The sequence below is a fragment of the Carassius auratus genome, chromosome 38 (assembly GCF_003368295.1).
Source record: "Carassius auratus strain Wakin chromosome 38, ASM336829v1, whole genome shotgun sequence".
NCBI lineage: Eukaryota > Metazoa > Chordata > Actinopteri > Cypriniformes > Cyprinidae > Carassius > Carassius auratus.
The window spans coordinates 18052949-18076904 of record NC_039280.1 but is presented as its reverse complement, the minus strand read 5'-3'; the positions used below and the strand labels follow the sequence as shown (position 1 = coordinate 18076904).

Genomic DNA, 23956 nt, shown 5'->3' with positions numbered 1-23956 from the left:
AACGAGCAGCAGCTCACAGTTAGCCGCCTCACTCACAGAAAGACGACAATAACGGTCATATTTTTAAATGTAGAAAAGCGCGAACCGATTCATTGTCCAGTTTCCTGAATGACAGCCAGATTAACCAATCATGATAGAAGTAATAAAATAAAACTACCAATGGGAGTTGTTTCAGTGTGATAAAGCAGCGAAATGTATAGTTTTATTGTTGTTAATGATGATAATATTTAACATATACCTTTAGATTTTAGAATAGGTATCATGACTAAAATATTTTTAAATGCTATTAAAATAATAATTAATTTAAATAATTTAATATAAATAATTTAAAAGCTTGTTAACCTTTTTCTACCATTTAGCATTAAACATTTTTAACGTTGTTTCATTAAAACAACTGACCTTATTTCAACCATATTTCAATGTTGAAAGTTGGTCATGTGCTGGAAGTTTTTCAACAGTTCATCTTTAAACGTTGAATCAACGTTGTTTCAACGTTGAAACCACAACTGACCTTATTTCAACCATATTTCAACTTTGAAAGTTGGTCATGTGCTGGATGTTTTTCAACCATTCAGCTTTAAACGTTGAATCAACGTTGTTTCAACGTTGAAACCACAACTGACCTTATTTCAACCATATTTCAACGTTGAAGGTCGGTCATGTGCCGGCTGGGTTCTTTTATCCGTCCCTCCACCTCATCTAGCCCCCGTTTGAGCCTCCTCCGAACGGGCCGCACATTTGTTGCACATTAGCGAACGTACGAGAGAAAGTTGAATATGGAGCATTTAGACAAACATTTCAATCTGCTTGCAACATGTTCTTTCTCTATATATGTGATATAGCCTATGCTGTCCTTTTCTTATAGTTGAACTCACCTTGTGTGTTTAGAGCCTCACGTTCAGACCATGTTCACACTCTGTGTTTTCTTGTAACTTGCATTACCTTATTATAATTAATAATCCTAGAACAAACAATTTGCAATTAAGTGTAACTCATAAAATAATAACTTCCTGTTAATTTGTGTTACTCAGAATTTAATTACTCTGTGGACACTGCTGAAATGTGTGACCAAAGATTTTTAGATGGGATAAACCTGTAAATTATAGTCTGTAAGTAGCTTAGACACAACATTTGATTTAAACACCTACACAAGATCTAGGTTTATGGTTTTGATGTCTCAAATTTGAACACCTAGTTAATGATTTTGAGAATTAGATCAGGAGGTTTAATTTTGGATTTAATAATAAGGGTGGCAAAAGCATGTAATCCATGTTATTAAAATAACATGACAAAAAAATGTTAAAATAAATAATAATAATAATAATGCTAAATAATATATTCTAAATTATATATATATATATATATATATATATATATATATATATATATATATATATATATATATAATTATTATTTTTATAAGTTATTTATCTAATGTTGGATAATGATTCAAATAACCAAAATGTGTTAATGAGAAACCGTATCACACCATTTGGTGTCTGAAAACATTGTGGAATTAAGTTACCCAAAATACTGATAGTATTTGTAGTATTTTGTGAATGACTGGTATTCAAAACCTGAACGTTTGGGTCAGTAAACAGCCTCATATAATGAACCAGACCTATGTAAAATCAAACCAGGTCTGGAAACCCACAAATATATGAAAATTAGTTCCCTCCTCTTTTTACACAAAATTTATTCATTTACAATGTATACATAAACTCTTCAAATTTCAAACAAGTGATAGCAACATGTTAAACCAATATCCCCAAAAACAGGTTTGCTTAATCAAAAGCATAGATGAATCCCAAATCCCATTTATAATTTAGCTGAAAGTTTGATGGGTTGGCTTTACACTCTCTCTCTCTCTCTCTCTCTCTCTCTCTCTCTCTCTCTCTCTCTCTCACACACACACACACACACAAATGCTTGTTTTTCACATTCAGCTTCTCACACATCCAGTAAAGTTAAGTGAAAATAATTTGATTTGGGGGCAGTTCCATTATGATGTACAAATTGGGAATGCAAAATGGAGGCCTCCTGAAAGACAGGAGGATGTGGCTCAGACAGGTGAATAGCACTCAGTTTCTTCCTAAGGCCATGATAGGTCATGGGAAATCCACCCTCCCGCAGGACAAAAAATGGCCTGGCAAACATGTATTCAATGAATTATTGATTTATTCACATATATATATTTTTTTTCTTGTTTAAACGCAAAGTGATTTATGGAGGAGGCCAAAAGTCTATGGAAATGGCACACACATAGTGTGGAAAGAAAAAAGTTCACATCCTTTTTTAAAAAAATCTATTAGAAACAACATAATATGCAGAACAATACGATAGCATTTACAATACTTTTTTCCCAGTTCTTATGAAAGTCCAATGCAATTTTACAACAGTATACAGTATGTCCTCATCCCTCCCCTTTAGAGGCTGATATAGTAATAAATTCAATCTTTCTTTCTCTCACTCTCTTTTTGTGTCTAAGCAAAGGGCACCTCCTTTTAAAGTGTCCCATAATGTACTGATATCAGGCTTTTTTTCTTGGTCCGAATCTATAGCCAAGATGCAAGCTCCTCAGTCTCGATAAAATGTCAGTATGTAATCGGTGCTTGGCAAGCCCCAGAAAAACCAATCGCAGCTCCTTGTCTATCTGTAGCAGTCATTTAAAGAATCCGTTTTAGTAAATTACTGGGCATGGATGTCCATGAATTGCCCTCCTATGGTAGGGTCTCCTGGATTGAACATAGGGGGGCTAGAGGCTGACATGGGCATGGCAGGGTGAGGTGGTCCTCCGTGCATTAACATCGCTGGGTGGTGGGGGTGTCCAGGGATGTAGGAACGCATGGGAGGGCCGTGCCGCAACTGAGCAGGGTGGTGGGGCATCTGGGAGGCGCCATAGCCTGGTTGCCCCATAGCCATACCCACCGGGCCGCTGTGTGACAGGTAATCCCCTGGCATGCCTTGTAGTCCTAAGGAAGAAGGGAAAAAAGAGAAGATTAGAGTGATAATTGATGATGCATTTGGAATAGCCAGACATAACATTATATATATATATATATATATATATATATATATATATATATATATATATATATATATATATATATAATAAGCTCATCAAACCAATCGTTTCCTTTATAAGGAAGGTTTGACTCTACAATCACAGCACCAGAAAGCATGAAGCCTTTGAGAGAGGACTGTACTCTGTGATGAATGGGAAGAGACTTGAAGAAGAATCCGTGTAGTGGGAGAGGGTGACTCTCTAGGGACTAACTTACTGGCCTGAACATAGCACTTTACTGCTGCTTGCACCAGTGATCTGTACTCAGTGTCATATCCATCAGGTCTGGAATCCGCCACAGTCATACCTGACTAGTCAACCGGAAGGTTGTCCTTCACTAAGGTCAACCAGAAGGTCAATATGTAGCTGTTATTAGGCTTAATTTGCTATTATATTTGCTATATAATTTGCTCACCACTAAATAACCGTGACTGTGATGTGTTTATATTCTAAAAGGCATTGACTTTATATATATATATTTATTATCATTTTTACAACAGTCATTTTTCATCCATAAATCTACTCTCTCTCTGCATTTTAACAACATTCTAGTAAAGGTTGCACTTTCAAAATTATATAAATGAAAGTCTAACACTAAATGGCACATAGGTGGAAATGAACTGCTTTGTGTCCACGAGCCAAGTCTTTATGCCAGAGGAAGCCACAACAATGACAAATGAGGGAAAATAAGCCATGCCCTTATTCTAGGTTCTCCCCTCACTTATCTCACTTTAAACACAATGAGCAAAGGTCTGTGGCTTGCTCTGAGTGCCCCTCAGAGAAACGCCACCATTGTGCTTAAATTAAAGACGAAAGGTGAAAATTTACAAAGGCCGTCACTTGAGAGGCCTTACCTGGGTGCGTGCACGTGCCACTAGCAGAAAGGCCACTAACCCTGTGACAGCGGCAATACAAAGCAACAAATCAAACACAAGTAGAAAAAAAGCTCTTTTGTTATTTCCCTGGTTGTAGGTCTTTAGGTTTCAGGTTCAGAATGACATATATAATAGTTGGTGTTTTGCACTAGCACTGAAGCGGTAATCTGTATGCCCCTGCAATTATTTACCACTAAAGGACTGACCCGAGCTTTTGAGGGGTCATCAGCTGTATTTGATTTCAATCCTTGAACACGTTGTTTGGTGAGGAAGGAAAACATCCAGTCTATCAGAAAAGCAATGCTTGTATGTGAAAAGGGCAGACGTTGCAAATGTGGTTTTTCACTTAATAAGTCAATCAATACATTGAGTTCCTTGCCTGTCTATTTTCAGAGGTGCCATGGGACCGAATCAACAGGGGATGTTTGACATGGACAATACAGGAGCCAAATCCCCGAAGACCCTTTACCCCCTTAAAAGTAAAAGTTCAGAGCAGAAAATGGGTACCTTGACCCTGCAAAAGGTTAACAAACTTCTGCTTAATGAATGGGAGGAATGAAATTTCAGACAAAGGAGTCTCCAGCAGAGCTTCCAGCTAGCCAAAGCATACCAGCTGCGTTCAAGTATGGACAGGGAGGGTGACATTTTTGTCCATATGCCCATAATTAATGCTTTCTGCTCTCACTATTGTCTTGAAATTAAAATGAAAAAATTTTGGCCACTCTTGGCTAATTTTGTTGACGAAACACAAAGAGTGGTACAGGGGGGAAATGGTCATAAAACAGTTGTTCCCTTGCTTATCAAAGGCTAGTCCTCTTCTGCTTGAGTAACTAGGCTTTATCCACGCTGACAGGTGTATTGTTTTGGAGAGCTATAAGCTCTATAATCGTCATGGGCAGAAAGCATAACGCTTTGCTAAGTAGGTTTAATTGGCTTTGGTTTTAAGAAATGTTGCAGTGTGACTGCTTGGAACACCTTAATTTCAGGTCTTGGGACTTCCCAGCAAATAACTGCTTAATCTTGCCTTGAGGAGAATTCCTCAACTAATGAAAATTGCTTATAAAATATAATGAAGCCTTGGTCTCTTAATCAAATAAGATAACGTTTTTTTGTAATAACCTATTAATTTAATTGGTCGCGAAGTATAAAACACATCACTTACATTTAATTGACCTAGAAAATATAGTAACAATATTTAAATTAGACAAGCTAGGAAATTTCAGCAATGAAGCCATAAAGACCAGGCATTCTTCACCATGGCGACATATTTCTGTCACACTCTGCCTCTTTTTCTTTCCTCATTTCCCCCTCTCGCTCGCTCTCTTTTTCCCCTCAACCCATCTCATCTAAGATTCCACACGCGGCCCAATTACAGAATTCGGTAAGCAAATTGAGGCTGTTTAAACCAGGTTTCTCTCGCCTCTTCTGGGAACTATGGCAGCTGCTGTAAGCAGCCATTTGGACACCAGGAAACACTCTTGGTGTTTAGATACGCACACAAAGCTGGGACGTGACATTTTAAAGCACAGAGCTTGTGATATCAGCCCATGTCTCTTGGTTAAAGACAGTGAAGTAGAGAGTCTCTTTGACAACAGAGGTATTCTGTGCTTGGCTGTATTAATGATCGCTATTTTTGTATACTGAATAAGTCAAATCCATTTGTCACACCGCTTGTGATGGCATATTTAATTTGGATATAGTCAATTAGGCTGGACTAAGCTGTGTACCCTGCTGTGTACACCTCCATTTTGCACTCCTTCATCTCCCCTGCCTTTGCCATTAGTAATCCTATTAGGAAAGACAGAGAAGAAAATAGTGGACCAAGTCAGGGTCGATAGAAGCAGCTCAACCTAAAACATTCCATGCAAGACTAGCATAATTTCCAAATGTGTGGCTATGTATTTGGCTGCAGGGTGAGAGAGCGATTCTTTGTGCATTGCCTCGCAGGTTGGTGTATAAATGTAACTCATGCATCAACTGTAGGGAGACAGATTTATGACACTTTGGGGACATGCACTTTTCTCTCCTTGCACTGCTCCAGACTGCTTACATTTTGCCAATCAGTCTGTTGCTATGGTAACACACCCCTCCCCTTCTCCGACCAAAACCCCAATCTCAATCCCCTCACCCTCCATTTGCCTCTTTCCCCACACAGATATTCCTCCTCCTGCTGCTCTCTCTCTCTCTGTCTCTTTCGCCCACACTCATTTCCCCTTTTTATATATGACTCTATGCATTGTTTAGTAACATGGACAGAAATGTTCAGAAGTAAGAAAGGGCAGCACAGGTTGCACACGTACACAAGCAGACAAACTCTTGAACGTAGCTTGTCACCCACAAGTACAGGAAATGTTAGTTTTGGTAAGCAAGAGAAAGCAGCTTGTTGTCTGGAGGAAAAGAGACATTTTTGTTTGTCCCATTTCATAAAAGCAACTCAAATTAATCGCTGAAAACATGTCAGAAATTGTGGATGCTTGGTGACCCTGCTTTTGTACTTACTTCCCCCATTGCTTTGCGATTGGTTAACTAGAAGGTTACATGTAGTGCCACTGTCCCTCCATGCCCATATTCATGCCCATCCCACTCATAGGCCCTGGAAGGAGAGAAAACAATCGAAGAAGAAGATGCCGAAAGATGAGAAAATAAACAGACCACGGGTCAGAGACAGGAGGTCAAGAAACAAAAGCACAATTCCCAGTTTATTAAAAGAAAAGAGAAGGACACCATATGGTACAATACAAGTAAACAAACAAGTAAATAATGCATTCAAATGCTAAAGGTTGGAAGGAAGCCTGTCTTTGGATAAATCCTGAAGCTTAAGTGGTATGTGGGAGGGGATGAGTGGTTAGCAACAGTGACCAGTTACACAGGTTGGAAGAGGCTTAGATTCAGAGAAAAGAGCAAATTCTGGGAAGATGGGTATTAGAAAGCAAAGGTCTCAGAAAGGAAACATGAAAGGAAAAATGGGTGTCATGCATTAGACCATACCTGTGCAAACCAAGGGTCTTAGAATCAGATTGAGAAAGGAGGTAATGCGGAAGAGAAAAAGGGGGGTTGTGGGAAGGTGGGAGATGTCAGAGGAGAAGACACGCCAAGGTCTTACCAGGTGGTCTGATTCCCATGTGCTGCTGGCCGTCCATCACGAAGCCTCCCATGGGTTGACCATCTGGGTTGTAGGGAGCTCCTTGACTTACTGCAGGAGGGCATGGTGAGGGAATGTGGGAGAAAAGAACAGTGGTCAATTAGTGCTTTTAATTAAGTTTAAGTCACAGGAGAAACATCATCTGTTAACACACATGCAGACTTAGGCATTTCACACAGTTTCTTTGGGTTTCATGAGAGATAAAACACTTGACAGAACATGCCCAATGGAGCTTAAGTACTGGAAACATAGAGCTAAGCTTATATTCTGTAATACAGGAAACATTTTTAGACAACCCCAAAAAATTAAGGATAACCAAAGTTATCTTTTTTTTCCTCCCCCAAACAAACTAATTGAGATGTACTTACCGCGAGTTCACACTTGTCAAAGTGTGTGTGTTTGTGTGTGTTGGGAGTTATTTGGTCAAAAACAACAGCTCATACCCAATGAATGCCTTTGAACTTTACTGAGTCTTTAATGCTACCATGCCCCCTGAACCCTATAACAGGTAATAAAATTTACAGCAGTCCAACAACAAGCCATGCACCAGGGGCACTGTTCGCTAACAGGAAGACTGAACTGGAAGGCAAATATGGCTACTTAAATAAAATAAAATCTAAAGTCAAAAAAGAAGAATTATATCCTCTGTACTTGACCGAACAACTCTACAATGTTCTCCAGTATTCTAAGTTGGATAGAGAAGATCCAGTTGTAGTTATTGTTTCAATACTTTAATCCATCGTACGTGTTTGCTTGCTTCCCCTCGTCACTGGGTTATATAGTGCCCAAGTCAGCGTGATTAGTGCTTTGGGTTAATTGGATGGATTTTAGTGGTCAATCATTGCTGACATCCAGGCTGGGCTAAGTATTTACCGGCAGGTGGGCCTCCGGGTGCATGGCTTGCAGGGGGCTTTCGCCTGCGGGACTTGAATACAGAAACTATGGGGGACTTGCCTGCTCGGTTGGACTGGTCGATCATGGGCTGCACTATTCTTCTTCTTGCATTAATGAACCTGTGAAAAAAACAAAAAACAAGATGCAACATATGACTGAAAAGTCACTGGAGTTTTTGCTATCTTTTTCTGTAAACACAGTCACATCCAAGCCTGCTGCTGTCCAGATCAGCCCAGATAGCTAATCAGAGGGGTAATTGAGGGATTTTTTTCTCTAATCCTCTAGTACTCCAGTGGGAGTGTCGGAGAGTTGTTCCATAAAACAGAAATGTTCACAAAGCTTACGACTTGTACAAACTTGTGCTAGCTTAATATATATTGCCTACTAAGCGAAGTACACAATTGCACTTTGAAGAAAGTGGTGTTTTCCTTTATTTATGTAGTTCTTTTTTTCACAACTTTATTTTAAACCACTGGACCATTCAAACCCTGATGCCAGATGTAAGGCAGTTGATATGAACCAGTGTTGCATTGTCAAAGAACACAAGTACAAGCCATGTTTTCTTTTTCATTCTGTCTCCCTAGAGGGAGAATAATGAAACTAGGGGTTCAGTGAGGAGACCCCCTCCCGCCAAAAAAAACAGGCTGCTCTGCAATTCTGTATATTGTGCATAACATTTGTGACAAAAACATATTTGGCCCCTGTAGCTTCTGACCCCAGCCTCTTTGCACCATACATCGGAGTATTCTGGCCTTGTTGTGCCTAAATCCCCTCTAGTGACCCTGTGACCCTGGTCACCTCCAGGAGACTATGCTCAGGGGTTCCAACTTGATTTACGTCCTCCTGCTGTTACCACAGTTGGACACTTCCATTTCATCCTTTGAGGGGGGAATTAGTAGACTTTTAAGGAAACAATAGCCCCGCTACTCTTTTCAGGCTGAGAAAAGCAAGGGAGGAGAGCTTAGGGTGGAGTGAAAGAGCAATAGATAAAGAGAAAGAGCACGACTAACAGACAAAGAAATGTTCACATAGGCATCTGTTAAACTTCTTCTCTATTAATTATAAAAACGCATCGTTCCACCTCTAAATTTTGACTTTGTTTAGGTCATTGGAAAATGCAGCTGTAAACCACCTGCAGTTTGGATAATTAACTTTATCACTATAGATATAATAAATTTTCACAATGTAGTTATTATTATTATATAAATTATTATTTATTATATAAATTATGCTTTATTGAACAATATTTAAGTGAGCCATCCATCCATACCAAGATAAATTGGATGTTTACCCATAGTAATTTTACTGTAATAGATTGTCTCTCATGGTGTAAAACTAGATTTTTTTTTTTTTTACATTTATTTTACCAGAGATCAAAATCTTTCTCATATCACCAATATCACTCTACGACATCACCAAAAAGTAAAAAAAAAAAAGATCAGGGGAGGAATGTACTGACATGGCACTGCACCATCAAATGAGAGAATGTCTGGAGTTTTATCACCAGCAGCGGGCTGGAGAGTAGGGGGAGTCTCAGGCTAGGCATTCCATTTACTGCCTTCATCTCAGGCTGGGGTCAAAGGGGGGGCACTGTTGTCTATCTGCTGACCTCTGTCGTTTGGATTTTCCTCCCTCGCTCACTCACTCTCCCTATGTCTTTTTTCCGCTGGCTTTTTTTTTTTGTGGAAATGGCTGTTTTTTTTTTTAAAGGTATCTTAAGCTTCCTCTCTCGTTCATTCTTATATCTAAGGCCAGATGCTCCAAAAGCTGGAACAAAGGACAAGTGCTACACAATACCAGGCAGGGGGATGGAGAGGTGGTGAGGGTGAGGGAGGGGGTTTAGGAGTGTGAGGAAAAAGAGAAAGAATGGTCATGCTCTGTTCTGTGAGCCAGGCGGACGCCCTGGCGCTGACGGTTAAGAAGGCAATCAAAAGGAGCAGAGAACCATACGGGCCAGGCTAAAGCTGGAGCCTCCATTAGAAGTAAAAGTTCACCTTTACGCGACCTCTCCACGCTATAGGACTGCGTTTATGGCCTGTTCAGTTTCTACTTCCCATAGGCACACAATGAAGCCAACTATTCAGCCCTGCTTGGGACAATGGGGGGCTATTTTAAAGCAAAACGCCACCAGTGGCACCTCCAAAGTAGAGTAAAAAGAGGAGGGTTAAAAATACACAGCTTTACTAAAAGGATGAGGAAAAAAAGACTGAAATGCGAGTTTATGAGCCAAATGAACCTGGACGGAGGCTTGGTTCTTCTCATTCTGTTAGCGCATGTTTCGTAATATGTTGGATCGCTATTGCTCATTCCCGCTTTTACAAACAGTCGATCTGATCTCTGTCGGGTCTGCCAGGGCCTCTGCTAATATCCCACTCTCATTACAAACACACAGGTGTAGCACAAACGGCACGTGAAATGGCCAATTAAAAGCAAGAAATTGTCTTTTTCATCAGCTGCCTTTGTTGCGTGACCAATTAGGGAATAATTTAATAAGCATTGCTGGAAAGATTCAGATTGAAGATACAAAAGGTTATATTTCAGTATGTCTATCTAAATGCATATGAAGTACGTCATTTTTCGAAGAAATGCCCCCTTCGTTTGCTCGTTCCCTCTCTCTCATATGTAAACTGTGTGAGGGGGCGCATGCATGACTACGAAGGACCAAATTCACTCATGAAATCGCATTTCAACACACTCAGCTACATTTACATGTATATTAAAAACCCACAAACAGGCATATCAGTAATACCGATGGAATAGAATGATCTGATGATTTGGATCTGCATCTGTGGCTCTACAGGAATCTTCAGCAAAAATATGCATTAACTGAAAAGATATAAAAGATGTTGTGGTTTTAAGATAATTAACAGTTAAAATTATCGATTTAGTCATTGTGTTAACTCTGTGTTGGTATGTAACTCGCAAAAAATAGCTACATACTACAGTTTAGTAGTGTGACAATAGCTCAGATGTTTTCAAAACATTGTAGTTTTACAGTTACAAGTTGCTTTGTGACAATGCTACATAGTCGTTTTCAGTGTTGCACATCAAACTAAGTAACATTCATGCATAAAGTTATATCCACTGATTTGTTCCATCTAAAATAAATAAATAAATAGCTGAGTCCCTCTGTGACATTTTTAAATATATATATATATATATATATATATATATATATATATATGTATATATGTATATATATATATATATATATATATATATATATATATGTATGTATGTATATATATATATATATATATATATATATATATATATATATATATATATATATATATATATATATATATATATATATATATTCAAATATGAATTAAATTATTTCATAAAAGCTTATGTTCATTATGTTCATTTTGGCCATGAATTTATAGGTAAAATTTAATGCTGTCAACCTAATTGAGATTCAGAAATGCTCATTCAGATTCATTGAGTTTTTTTTGCCAATTTAAAATTATATAAATTAAATTATACTTAAAAAAAAAAAAATACATTCTTATATTGGATCATCAAATAGTAAAATAAGATTGCTTTCCTAATTAGCTACAATGTAGTTTGTTTTGTTAGCTTGTAATGTAAATAACTACTTTTTCAAAATTATAGCTCAACTGTAGTTTAACAATTTCAAATAATGTGTAGCTTGTATCTTGGCAAACTATTTTTTTTTTAAGTAGCTTCCCCCATACCAGTTAAAATGATAACTGCTATAATTCAACTAGCTAATCACACAATAAGACCCCTCTGGTGAAACCAACTTTATTATCAGTATCTGCTCTGGAGATCCATTTACTTAAGTAATTAGTCATTCACATGTTGGCATGCCTCAAGGAGAAATTTCATAAATACGAACATCTCATCTCAACCTAAAGTCATAAAATTCCACCCTGGCTCCTCCTCTTTCCAAGTCAATCTGGGGTCAGTCGCTATGGCCTGCCTGTGCTTAAATAAACTAGTCCAGCTGTTTGCTGCACAAATTCCATTTACACTGTTGTCTCCCCCCAATTCACCCGCTCGAACTCACTCACTCGCACACACTTATATATATTTACATATATTTACACACTTCTTTTAATCGGCATAGCAACCCAGGCCTGGATGAGTGGCGTTAACCTGTTCCATAGCATGAGACAGACAAGGGGGAATGGGGCGTACATAAAGGACCAACTTCCAACACCCAAATGCATCTCTCACCTCAGACAGTTCCATTCAGCCACATCACACCCCTCTTCCTCCCCTCGCACTGCATATTCCTGCCATTCTCACCCTTTCGTTACGTTCTTAATAACATTGCCTCCCCCTCAGCCCCTCTTCTTAGACTGGCCTGCGTTGGTGGAATCCCATAAGTAGAACCAACTCTACTGGGTCTAGGGAAGCAGGAGCCATGAATGCGAACTAGTTGTTAGTACAGTGATGTCATTCTTCTTTATAAACTTAGGCCAAATCTCAATTCTACCCCATAGCCCTTCCCATTTCCCCTGTCTCATTTCTCTTTTGGTTGAAGGGGTTAGGGTAGGGGAAGGGCTAGACAGCCCTTCAAATTAAGATTTTTCAGGACCACATGTCAAACTATCACAGGGGTATGAATTATCTCGGCAACATGGCTGTCTGGGTGAACAAAAAGACACATAAATGTAAGTATGATGATTTGTGACGGCATAGTAGAGGTGTCCCAATCGTTAAAGGAATATTTTCACCGCTACCCTTTGACACTCTGTTTCAAAGGACAAGTGGAAGGGGTATGTGGAGGGGTCGGGGAATAAGGGGTATAAAATAAGCCTTACAGCTCATCTGAGGTGTGGTGCTAGAAAACCACAGAAACATAGGCATGTGTCTTGACATGTTTGCAGATTTTGTTGTAGTTTCTTACACCAGCTAATCCCTAACTTGGTGGCTTTCAGGTTTCTTGCATGAAACTGTGAGATCTGTATAGTTATTTTCATGCCAAACACTAATTTGGGGAATTCAATCTCACATTTAAATCTGGTCATCATCCCGAAAACTTTGCAGTGTGTATGTGAGATTCCCAGACTTTACCAGGATTACCTGGTACACTCTAGCAAGGCAAAACAGCTTTCCCAAAGAAAATACATGAGATGTAAAGAGGGCTTTTGGGGAAGTCTCAAGTTAGGGTTGGCCTACTGCACCAGCCCCCCTCCAACAGAGGCTGACCATTAATTCAGCAAACTCACCCTGGTGCACCCCCACAAGCTCCTCTCACCAAACAAAGTCGAAACCTTTTCCATTAACAGGGCTGTGAAGCCCACTCTAAAGCCGCTTTTAAAGAGTGGGGCCGCCGCCTGGGGGCTAAGGAACACATTTTATAAACACATAGCCGGTCTGTGAGAAGGAGAGAGGGGTGTAGCAGAGATTGTTATGAGTTGCTCAAAAGATCAACCCAGCCAGGAAGACATATGCAGACTTCAGACCAGAAAACCTCCAGCTTTAGGCAAGAGCAGACCATTGCTGTGATCAACCCCTGTTGCAGCATTCAAACGACCAATGAAAAACAAAGCAGAGTGCAACTGCTGCGATGAGCTGGACATGTTTCAGAGACAGTTCCCCACTCCTCTGGAGCCGGGGACTATGAGGTCATTCTTGGCATGAACATGGCCTGCCTGCTCTCCTCTGATTCCCCACCCAGCCCAGAGAGAGCAAATGAAATAGAGCAATAATACATCAGAGAGGGAGGACACCATCATATGCCCACTTTACAAACACAACATTGAACCACCCTCCATTCCATGCTGCTGTCTATCTCTGAGGGCTCTTAGTGCAGCCTGATGAGAGGCAAACGCACTGCCCCTCTGTCTGGGCAAACATGCAAACTAACAGCCGCACAGTGTTGGGACGTCAACTGGCAGCCGTGTGTGTGGCAGCACGTGGCACATTAAAGAGGAAATGACATCACGGCGGCAGGTTTAATGGGGCCTCCGCCTAGCTGTCACTGTGGTGGTCTCTGCCGAGTGCTGTAGAGCTCATGCTGGCACCGCCAGTTCTATTAACACACAAACATGACTTAACACGTAATCTCTGACTGGCATTACTAACCACACACCAGGGACCAGGAATTTTCCTGATTAAAAAAATATATATATATTTTTACTTTACCACCTGATGGTGCAGTAATTTGAATAACCAGTAGACACCATAAATGAAAGCTTAATATTTGTGGTCTGACAAGTTTAGTCACTATGCTGCTTTAACTTCCCCAACAAAAACTATGATCGCACCATGCTGATATCACATTGGGTATTCTTTTATATAAAGTACCATGGCATTTTATGATTCATGCACCGTTATATTTAATAGTTAAGTGTTGCCATGATGTAAAAAAATAAATAAATGTTTCCAACCAATGACAGATAGTATAAATATATATTTTTTTATATTTATACTTGTGTTATACGTAGAGAATGCATATAATAAAGTGTTTCTCGCTCTACCATGTATATTTTTGTGGTTGTTGTTGGAGGGGTGAAGTTCAACGTGACCTTGCAATCACTGTAATGCTAAAAGCTCATTAGCTAATCAGTGGTCGGCTCGCTAATCAGCGGTCCAATCTGTTCCTAGATTTATAAACATAACCAATATGCTCTAGTGCCGATCCACCCTCCGTCTGTCATGTTCACATTCCCCCACAAAAGAGCGGATAATAAAGTAGAGAAAAGAAGAAAAAATGTAGGCAGTGCCTGGAGCCGGTTGTGATGTAAGACAGAGGGGGAGAAAGAGGGGGGTGCACCCTTGTATGGTTCACAGACTCTGTACGAATGCATGCATACACACACACACACACACACACACACATATCCTATGACAACTTACTGCCAAAGAGCAATCCATGCACATATATCTCCACATACAGAGATGCATTATCTCCGAAACAAAGAAACTATTTTAACCGCACTGGTCCCGTTTACACTTACGCGCATACATGCACACACGGCCCAACATACATTACAAAGGACTTCACATGACTAAACGCACACACATGCATGCACACAAGCACACACACACACACACACACACCGAACCACTCCAACTTGTCTGCTGTTGACACAACACAGAGTTCAGGTCTGAGCAAGTGTTGAAATTCCAGTACGGCAGAATTGTTAAACACTTGAGAACAGACTGAGCCCAACTGTGCAGAAAGGCAAACAATCCCTATATCAATCCAGCTTCATGGAGCTGAGCTCTCCACTATGTCTCCATCTCCGCCTGATGTAGCAGGGGATTTTGAGGGTGTAGGTAGGGCAGCATGCCTGTGTCTCACTGGTGTAAATATGTCTTTTGTATGGCGGTTTGACCCCAGGGTGTGTTGGTATTTTGTTGAAAGGCCATGGATATTCACGCTAAAGCACCTTGACAGGAAGGCTGTGTGAAGGCTGCTCCGGGACATGGGCTATGGCTCATCTCACCCAGACCTGCTCGCATCCTTTGGGCCGGTGTTGCGTACACACACACACACACACTCACATATCACATAAGTACGCATGCTCAGCTTGAGCAAGTAAGTTGTCAGTGTACACTACATCTAGAATTATTGATTTAGTAAACACACACAATCCAAAGAAAATTGTTACTTCCTAGATGTTGCTCTGTGATAGACTTAATGGAGTTCCTTGCTAAATATAAATTTGTCTTGAAAATAAACTTTAATCTTTGCTGTCAAGCAAGTCTCCATTTGCTTTCCATTTAAATCTCATCATGTTGTAGGAGAAACAACTGATATACCACACTGATCTAAATTGTGATTTTGCTTTCATATAGGTAAAACTGCCTATCCAAGATACCTAATGGGTCAGGGGTCACATTTCCCCCCAAGCTATAACAACGTTGCCAGATACTACACACGAAGAGCTCATAGAGCAATCATCCAGAGCTTTTCTTGAACAAGTTTCAACTTCTCTTGACTTGGGCGGGCTTGGCTGTCAGATAAGTGAAGCATGCCAGTCATCCAGTTCTCTCTCTTTATTTTTTTGCTCTCACCACTTTTTTCTCTCAGGCACAGAAACCTGATCCAGGGTTTGTGGACGCTGTCTCTCTAAAGTAGGCCCGCCACACTTCACTCCATGCTTTTAAGACGTTCATAAAAGCCGCCTTATTGACAAAACAATCCATCCCTAAGGTTTAAACAGCATCTTTAAAGGGATTATTAAATTCTGTCAGGAAGGGAAGAACAGGCAACAGGTGAAACCCGATGACCCGCCCATTGATTTTACATCACTGATCTTTATGGAGTGTTCTGAGAATGACTTCTCTTATCGTCAAAGGCTAAAACTTTTGTTTCTCTCTACACCTTTTTTCTTACTCTATCATAATCTCATGGAAAGTTTTGCATTTGTATGTGGAACAACTGACTGTGCCTTTACATCATTATGGGGTTATACATAATCCCTATCAAGGCTCTGACATCTCCCTCTAAAAAAAATAAAAATCCCACAGTCGATGCCTCCTTGATGCCACATTCGCTTTACCCCATCTTAGGCTGTCTCTGTGTGCTCATGCGTGTCCACGGATGCGTATGCGTCTGTGCTCATGTGTGCATAAGGGTGCCCATAAAGGTGTGACTAAGTGTACGTCTATTGCATATCATCCAGATTTGAAGAATAGTTTTCAGACACTCTCAATTCATGTTGACTAAACAACGCACACACCCATGTCGGTCGATTGTTAAAATGTAGACCCAGATTTTCAGCAGTCCCTCATGTTATGTAAGCGCCAATAATTCATAAGTGATCCACACCCCACGCGGCCTTTAGCATTTTTTATTTAATCCCCAGCCTGCAGATTCTCAGAGTCCTCATCAATAATGGAAATATACATGTGTGTTAACAAGTCTATGAGAGCAGGGCTTAAGGAAGCCATCATTTTCCGTTGATCTCTTGTTTAGCTCCATCTGTTAGCTGTTTGTTTGATGTCACATTGTGGTTTCCACATGTTCACCCTGAAGTCCTATAATCAACAAATGTTTGTTCAGAGATATGGCTAAATGATATGGACTTACATGCTAAGAAAATGAAATCTATATGCTTACATGCTAGAGTGGAATGCTGGAATTTATCTTATTAACCTTGCATGAGTATTGTATGTTGGAAATAAGCTGTATTGGCCCGGTGCTTTGACAAATAGAATCACAGAATCATAGAATAAATAGTCTGATAAACAGAATCACGGCTAGGGAAATTGCCTCTAAAAATCAGCAGGTCAGGAGGTAACATCACCAGGGGTTGCCATGGAGACACCCAATGGTGAGCTTCCTGCTAAGCACAAACACAGGCCTATGAAACGACAGATCCTATTCTTTAACCTCTAATGTGCGGAGCGTCTCTTTCCATCTGTTTTCATACACACTTTCCATGTCATCTGCACCCTTACACACATATCTGAACACATCCACACTGATGCACACAATCTGAGAAAAGGCTGCAAGATCCCAGCATGCAGGGTTTAGCAGCTAATACCGCTTAAATTGACCACCTCTGGCTCATCGCTTACACACTTGCTCAGACAAGTGCTCTTTCTCCCACATCCACACACACAGGCAACGTGACTATTCTTCCAACATACACCAACCCTGCTAAACAATGATTTGGCCCAGTAGCCAAATGCTGGGGTAGGACAGGATAGTGTGTGAAGTAATTGCCTGTGTTTTCTCTGCTAACTAATATGGATGAAAGATTGATCTCCCATGGGTTGTTGTGAGGTCACAGATATTGATAACCCCAACAAGATTCCCTTGTGTCCGTCAGCCTGCGTCCCACCGATAGGCCACTTTTGTAAATGAATCCTCATTCTTAGTCACCGGATGTCTCCAGGGTACAGAACCGAACAATGGTAAGGATTATGTTGTCAGAAATTACATTTTGTGTAATGGGTTTTAATACATCTCCCATCTCTCTCACTCTCCTAACATCTGGTGTACATAGCAAGGGATTGGTTGTTAATAACCTTGAAAAGCCTGATGGAATAACAATGTTATGTAATCAGGATACAAAGGTATCTTGCATTACAGTTAAATGTGATATCTTTAGCGATGCATTTTGTAAAAATAATGATTGCTAGCATAATTTCTAGTATTAAAAAGATATAGTACCACCAACAAGTATTCTAGTACAAACAACTTTCAGATGGGCATTCCATAGCACTATCCACAGCAGCTACATTAGACTGTGCCCATTCTAAAAACCAGTTTCTACAGTAATTGCAACTGCCACGTACAAATGACAAAGATGCTTAAGTTATTTTTTTTTTTCATTGCAATGACAACAGTTGTAAAAACACTTCAATGTATGCATACGTGTTTTCTCGTTCTGTAAAAATGGCTATGCATATATGTGATCTAGTCTCTTTTGCTTTTCTCTTGTAACTTAAAACTAGTTTAATGTTTCATATTTGGCTATTTGGACGATTAGGCTACTGATTGCCTTTATGAAGTAATTAATAATTTATGATTTCTAATTTGTATCAGAATGCGTTTTTTTTTAAGCAACTCTCCCATCCTATGCTAGGAGTGCTTACATCAAGGCCGGTTCATTCAGCAAAATGGATTAGGGCATGTAATCAGATCCTTGGCAATATCAATTTCTGACACTTAGAGAACAAGAGTAGAGTGAGTTTGCGAACTAAATTTTCTGTGAGGGTCTGGCAAGAAGAAATATGTGGCGAAGGTTGTTCTTTGTGTTCTTACATCAAACGTTCCGTTCTTTGTTAGTTTTCACCTCCCCACTCCCCATCTCAGGCCATTCATTAGACACGGCTAATAACAGTAAGTATGTGCTGATAGCCATCTCTGGTAACAAACACACCCCTGTGAAGGTTTTGTCAAACTTTACGGAACTTTTAATAGCGTAAATTAAGAAAATAAATAGCCGTTTAGGCTGAGACAGACATTGAGTCCTGTGTCACAGTCAGCATGGGACAGACAGGTTTTGAGAGAGGCGTAAGAGTAGCTGTTCTCACAGGGATTCATATTTGAATGAGTGAACAAAAAATTAAAAAGTCTGAAAAATCCTGGCAGCAATATCCCTTTGGGTGAATTGATTTAAAGGGAGATGAGGCGATAAGTGGGAGAACGATGGGATGGGCGAGCGAAAGCGGGGGTAGGGGAGTGTATTAATTCAAATCATTAAGAACCGCTTGCCAGGGGCGAAGCTATTGATTGCATGTAAACACAAAAGTACAATTGACTTACCAGTTGTTCACTTGTAGTATAGTAAGGCCGGTGTCTTGTGCCAGTTGCTTTTTCTGTTCTTCTGAAGGGTATGGGTGCTAATAAAAGAGAGAGAGGAAAAAACAACAGGAAATTACATGAGAAATAAATCAATTAATGAGCAGTGAGAGAAAGGTCTGAGGTACAGAAGGGAGACATTGCTCACACATTTGTGTAGAAAAGTGGCAAAGCAGCTGTTAATTAGTGTGAAAAAGTGAGGTGTGTCTATTTCTTAGAGTCATTAATGGAATATGAAATTGTGTAATTAATGGCAGTGAAAAAGGCAAGCCAATTATAAAGTTAAGTGAAGTGTGGGAACAGAAACAGTAATTAGAGTGCTGGGCCGTGCAACCCCACTGAAATGTATTCTAGTCATCTTGCTGCCATGAATACATGATAGAGAATGGATATTTGAAGCTTTGTGTGAAATACAGACCACAAATCTGGCATATACCTCTTCTTTTTTAATCATTGTGAGATTACCATCATTCTAGATGATTAGCCAGTTAGCTAAAATGTAACAACATGGGTGATACTAGTAAGGTGAACAGTTATCAATACAGCTAAGTTAAGAACTTGATTTGTGCTGATCCAGCTGTTTGAATAAAGGTGAGTTGAGATTTGCTTGATTTATACTAGCGTTAGTATGAAGTATTGAGCTTCACTATCTTTGAGTCTTAACAATGTGCTGTTCATGAAAAAGACAAGACAGAGCCTGTGTTGAGGCCCCTGCTGAGCATGTAAAATGGGAGGTACATTGTGCAAAGATGTTTACACCATATTTATACCTAGTTAGAGAGAGAGAACACTGTGTTTCGGTCATAAAGCATAGCAATAACCCCTCTACCGTTCTGTGGTACAATATTTTCATATAATGCTTTGTTAACAAAATAAGTGGACCTAGACACCTCCAGTATTGTGGATGGCACAGTGCACCGTTTGTCTCACTGTGCTAACAGATTCAGACCTTCTAAGGCTCCGTCCACACGGAGACGGAGCTTACCCCAATCCGATCTTTTTTTTCCTTGTCTCAAGAAATATCCGCGTCCACACGAAACCGCATAATGATGTAGTATACATACATGTAGGATACACTAAAAACAGAGAAGAAGACTTGGACTATGCTCATAAACCTTGCGTGTGGTACACAAACGAACATGGAACAATACATTTATTAATCAATGTTAATGTTAGTTAATAAAAAGACAATCGTTCAGTGTTTGTTCATGGTTTTTTTTGCTGTTACGTGACGTAGAGGTGTCTGACTAGGGGGGAGACGTGGGCTGATGACGCCATCGTTTCAGAAAATATACGGATTAGCCGTCCAGACGAAAACGCAAAGACGGCGTTTTCAAATTTATCCACTCTGGGACCCGGTTTAAAAAATAGCGGTTTCACCTTACGAAAACGCCGGATCCATGTGGACGAAACGCCTATCCGATAAAAAATTTTTGCGTATTCACAGAAATGCGTGTCCGTGTGGACGGGGCCTAAGCCCATTACAAAACCTTGCAAAATCTGATAGAGGCTCTAACTTGGCGTTGGGCTACAAATTAACCAAAGTGACAACAGATTGCTGATAAACACAGAAGTTAGCAAATCTCTTTGGCAAACTGAATGTTTTCTACTAGTCCTCAAACCATAGTGAGTCAACATCCCTGACACTGCAGCAAAGTAAATAGGAGCCAAGTATGTCACAGGGAAAGGACACTTATGAATATAGTTGACTTTTACTTATGTGATTTAACGTATGGCATTGCAAAGGATGACACTGGCAACTGTGATTCTGATTCACCCTTTCAGAGGTATAATAAGAACAAGGCTTCCAAATGAACAAACAGAAATATAAAAATGGTTGGCGCCATGGGTTGTCTGCTCTTTTTTCAAGCAATAATAAATTGGAATGTCTTTCATGTTGCTGAATGCATGTTTATTTACTGGTACTGCCAGAGAAAGCGAGCTGTTTTCCTGTCGCTCTGTCATTTTCATGTGATCCAATTGTAGGTAATTGGAACAAACTGTGGATAATTTCATGCAGAAAGTTATAATTGTAGTGTCGCCTCCAGCCATTTCTAAATAGATTTTTTTTTTTTTTTTCCTTATCATATGTTTCAAGTGTCCATCGTAGTAAACCACAAAGATGAGGTTTGTGTGAAACCAGGGCCAAGACTGGAAATGTGAGAAAACAACATTCCAGCCTCTCTCGCTGTCATCTGATCGTTGATAATTGCTGATAGCAGGCCTTTGAGCATCAAAAATGTAATTCCAACTATAATCATAAAATCAATGTATAGGTCCAACGTCATATTTATGTCATCCCTGCCCTGCCATGTTCTGTACTTCACCAAATCATCAGAGAGAGAACAGTGGTGATGCTCAACTTTACAAATGAACTGTGGAGGTAAAAAATGACATTGAGTGTGGCATGAAGGCTAGTCAGCCCTGTAGTGAAGTGAACATGTCTGGGCAAAAGAATCAGAGGCCTCATGACTTTTAAGGGGTAAGCTGTGCCAAAGGCTATGTAACAGCACAACTACTGACTTTTGCTGCCGGCTTACAAAGAATGGCTCTATCTCTGGGCCGCTGCAATTCCAGGTATGAGAACTGGGGCCGGATTAGATTCACACATCGTTGTATTCTGCTCACTACCTCTCCTACACAAAATATTTCTAAGGACAGCAGGTTAAATTCTAGCTTGCTTACACTCAGATAACATGATTTGGAAACAAGAAATTCTCTTTTCGCCAGATCATTTGCATACAAGATTCTTTAGCAATCCGCTATTTTGAAACTATCTCTTCTACAGCTATGTTTTGTCAGTCATTACATGGTCTTAACTTGTGAAGGAATGGGTAACTAAGAGATTCATTAAAATTAAATATAGAATGAAGAATGCATTGTACTGGCTTCGCTTTCAAGAAAAGAAGTGGGAGGAGGACTGTCATCTAAGGCAACTTGTTAGACAACTTTACATAATGAAATGTTACAACAATGCACAATGGGGTGGAGAAAATGAACAGTCAAGTTTCAGCTCAACTTAAATGTAACCTAATCCCGTCCTAACTTCTCATTAAATCCTAGAAACCCCACACAAAGACCTGTTCTGTGATTGACAGGTGGCTCAGACCGTGAGCATTTAGCAGTACCCAAACAGGATTCCTGTACAAACGCCAACTGGGTCAAGCTCTTCCGCCCACAGCATCGTACGTGCCTTAGCCTTGTTGTCAAAATGACCTCAAGGTAGCCACACCTGTATTAGAGCAGAATGGGGCAGCAGTGACTGAAGCCCCATTTACACTTATTTACTTGTCATATCTGGAAAACATCCAGATATGATTTATTCACTTTTAATTAATAACTGCTCATACAAAAGCCCGTCTGTTAACTTCAGTTTACATGTAAATTGTCCAGTGTCTGTCTATTTGAAGTCATGACAGGTGATAGATAAATTATATGGCTAAAATAACTGGGATATTATTTTTGTTGGTGTTTTGAACCTTACAGTATGTGAAATGCATACATTTGTAGAATGACCTTTTTCCCCCCACATTCTTTACAAATGTTCTTCCATTCTGTCTCTTTGAACAATGTTCTCACATCTTTTCCATCCTGGTAATACTGATGTATTTCATAAAAGTGGATATGTTCGGAAACCATTTTTTTTTCTTTGTCTGGTTCTCCAAACACCAAATTATCCCTATGTGTCAAAACAGTGTGATTTAGATTCTGGTTTGCTGAGAGAAACCAACAGATTTTATAATAGTCAGAGTGCAACTGAGTATTTTTTTTTCTTTTTTTTTAATCGTCTTTGGCAGCGGTACTGGGTGAGAATTGTTTTCTCAGGGTCTTGTGATGCTTTAGTGAGAAAGCAATAATACTGCCTAAAGAACAGATGGAAAATTTCAACGCATCCTCCCTGTTTCCTTTCGCCTATCTTAATGATACGTCTTGTCCAAATATACTACTCCTTTCATCAGAATTTCCAGCCTCTTTTGCACTGGTGGATACCAAGCCAACAATGTCCTCCCCATGCTTAGTTCTTCATCATGTATCTTATCTCTGTGTGTGTGTGTCTGTGTCTAGCAGTGAATCAACAATAGTCCCTCCCAGTCATCCTACACAGCCCCCTCAGACAGGGAATGGCGGGGAAGAGCGTAGAGTCCGTGTCCTATCGTCGAGATAAGAGAGGTGAACAGGTCTCTCCCATTTTCTCATGTTCTCTCCGAGCCCAAGACTGCTGCTCAAAATCGAAATCAGACTTTCCCCCCAACCCTTGGTTGACTCTGCTCTCTTTACCTCCAATTCTAAGCAATGGACGAGAACGCTGTTTTGAATACAGCCAAGATATGAGGAGTCAAGTGGTGTCAGGAGACCTTTCCGTGGGAGAGGGTAGAATTCCAGTATTTACTGCACTGTACCCTGAAAGCTGAGAGGTACAACCCAGACTATGAGAGCAGAAACATGAGAGGTGTGTACTCTTGATCTTTATGTCTTTGTCGGGAGAGTTGTGTATGTAGAAGAGGGAGGAGGAGGTCTGGATGAGCTCCAGCTGCGCTCCTTATCAGGTCCTGAGACAGGACTCTCTGGTTCACTGTGAGGGTAGAACTATTTTGGAAGTACCTTTCATCTCTGTGTTTTCTTCATCATTTTGCTTCCTCCGCAAAAAAAAAAGCCAGAATCCCAGCAGTATTTCTTTACCCGTCAACTCCCATGCTTGGCTAGGGCCACATACTGAACACATCCTCCCCCCATCGCTG

General features: G+C 40.1%; 1 protein-coding gene across 2 annotated transcripts in view; it reads right to left on the bottom strand.

The window, feature by feature from the left end:
- Positions 1-1679: 1679 nt before the first annotated feature.
- The window catches only part of meis1b (Meis homeobox 1 b), a 61015-nt gene continuing 38738 nt past the window's right edge, over positions 1680-23956 (bottom strand). The window contains exons 9-13 of one of the 2 annotated variants that reach the window (XM_026224547.1): positions 19182-19258; positions 8036-8094; positions 7043-7132; positions 6439-6532; positions 2736-2972 (exon numbers count right to left, since the gene is read on the bottom strand). In XM_026224547.1, the coding sequence (XP_026080332.1) occupies positions 6474-6532; positions 7043-7132; positions 8036-8094; positions 19182-19258 (285 nt within the window). In that variant the 3' untranslated portion in view covers positions 2736-2972; positions 6439-6473. Of the gene's footprint in view, positions 2973-6438; positions 6533-7042; positions 7133-8035; positions 8095-19181; positions 19259-23956 lie in introns of both variants that reach the window. The other variant, XM_026224546.1, reaches the window with a different exon arrangement.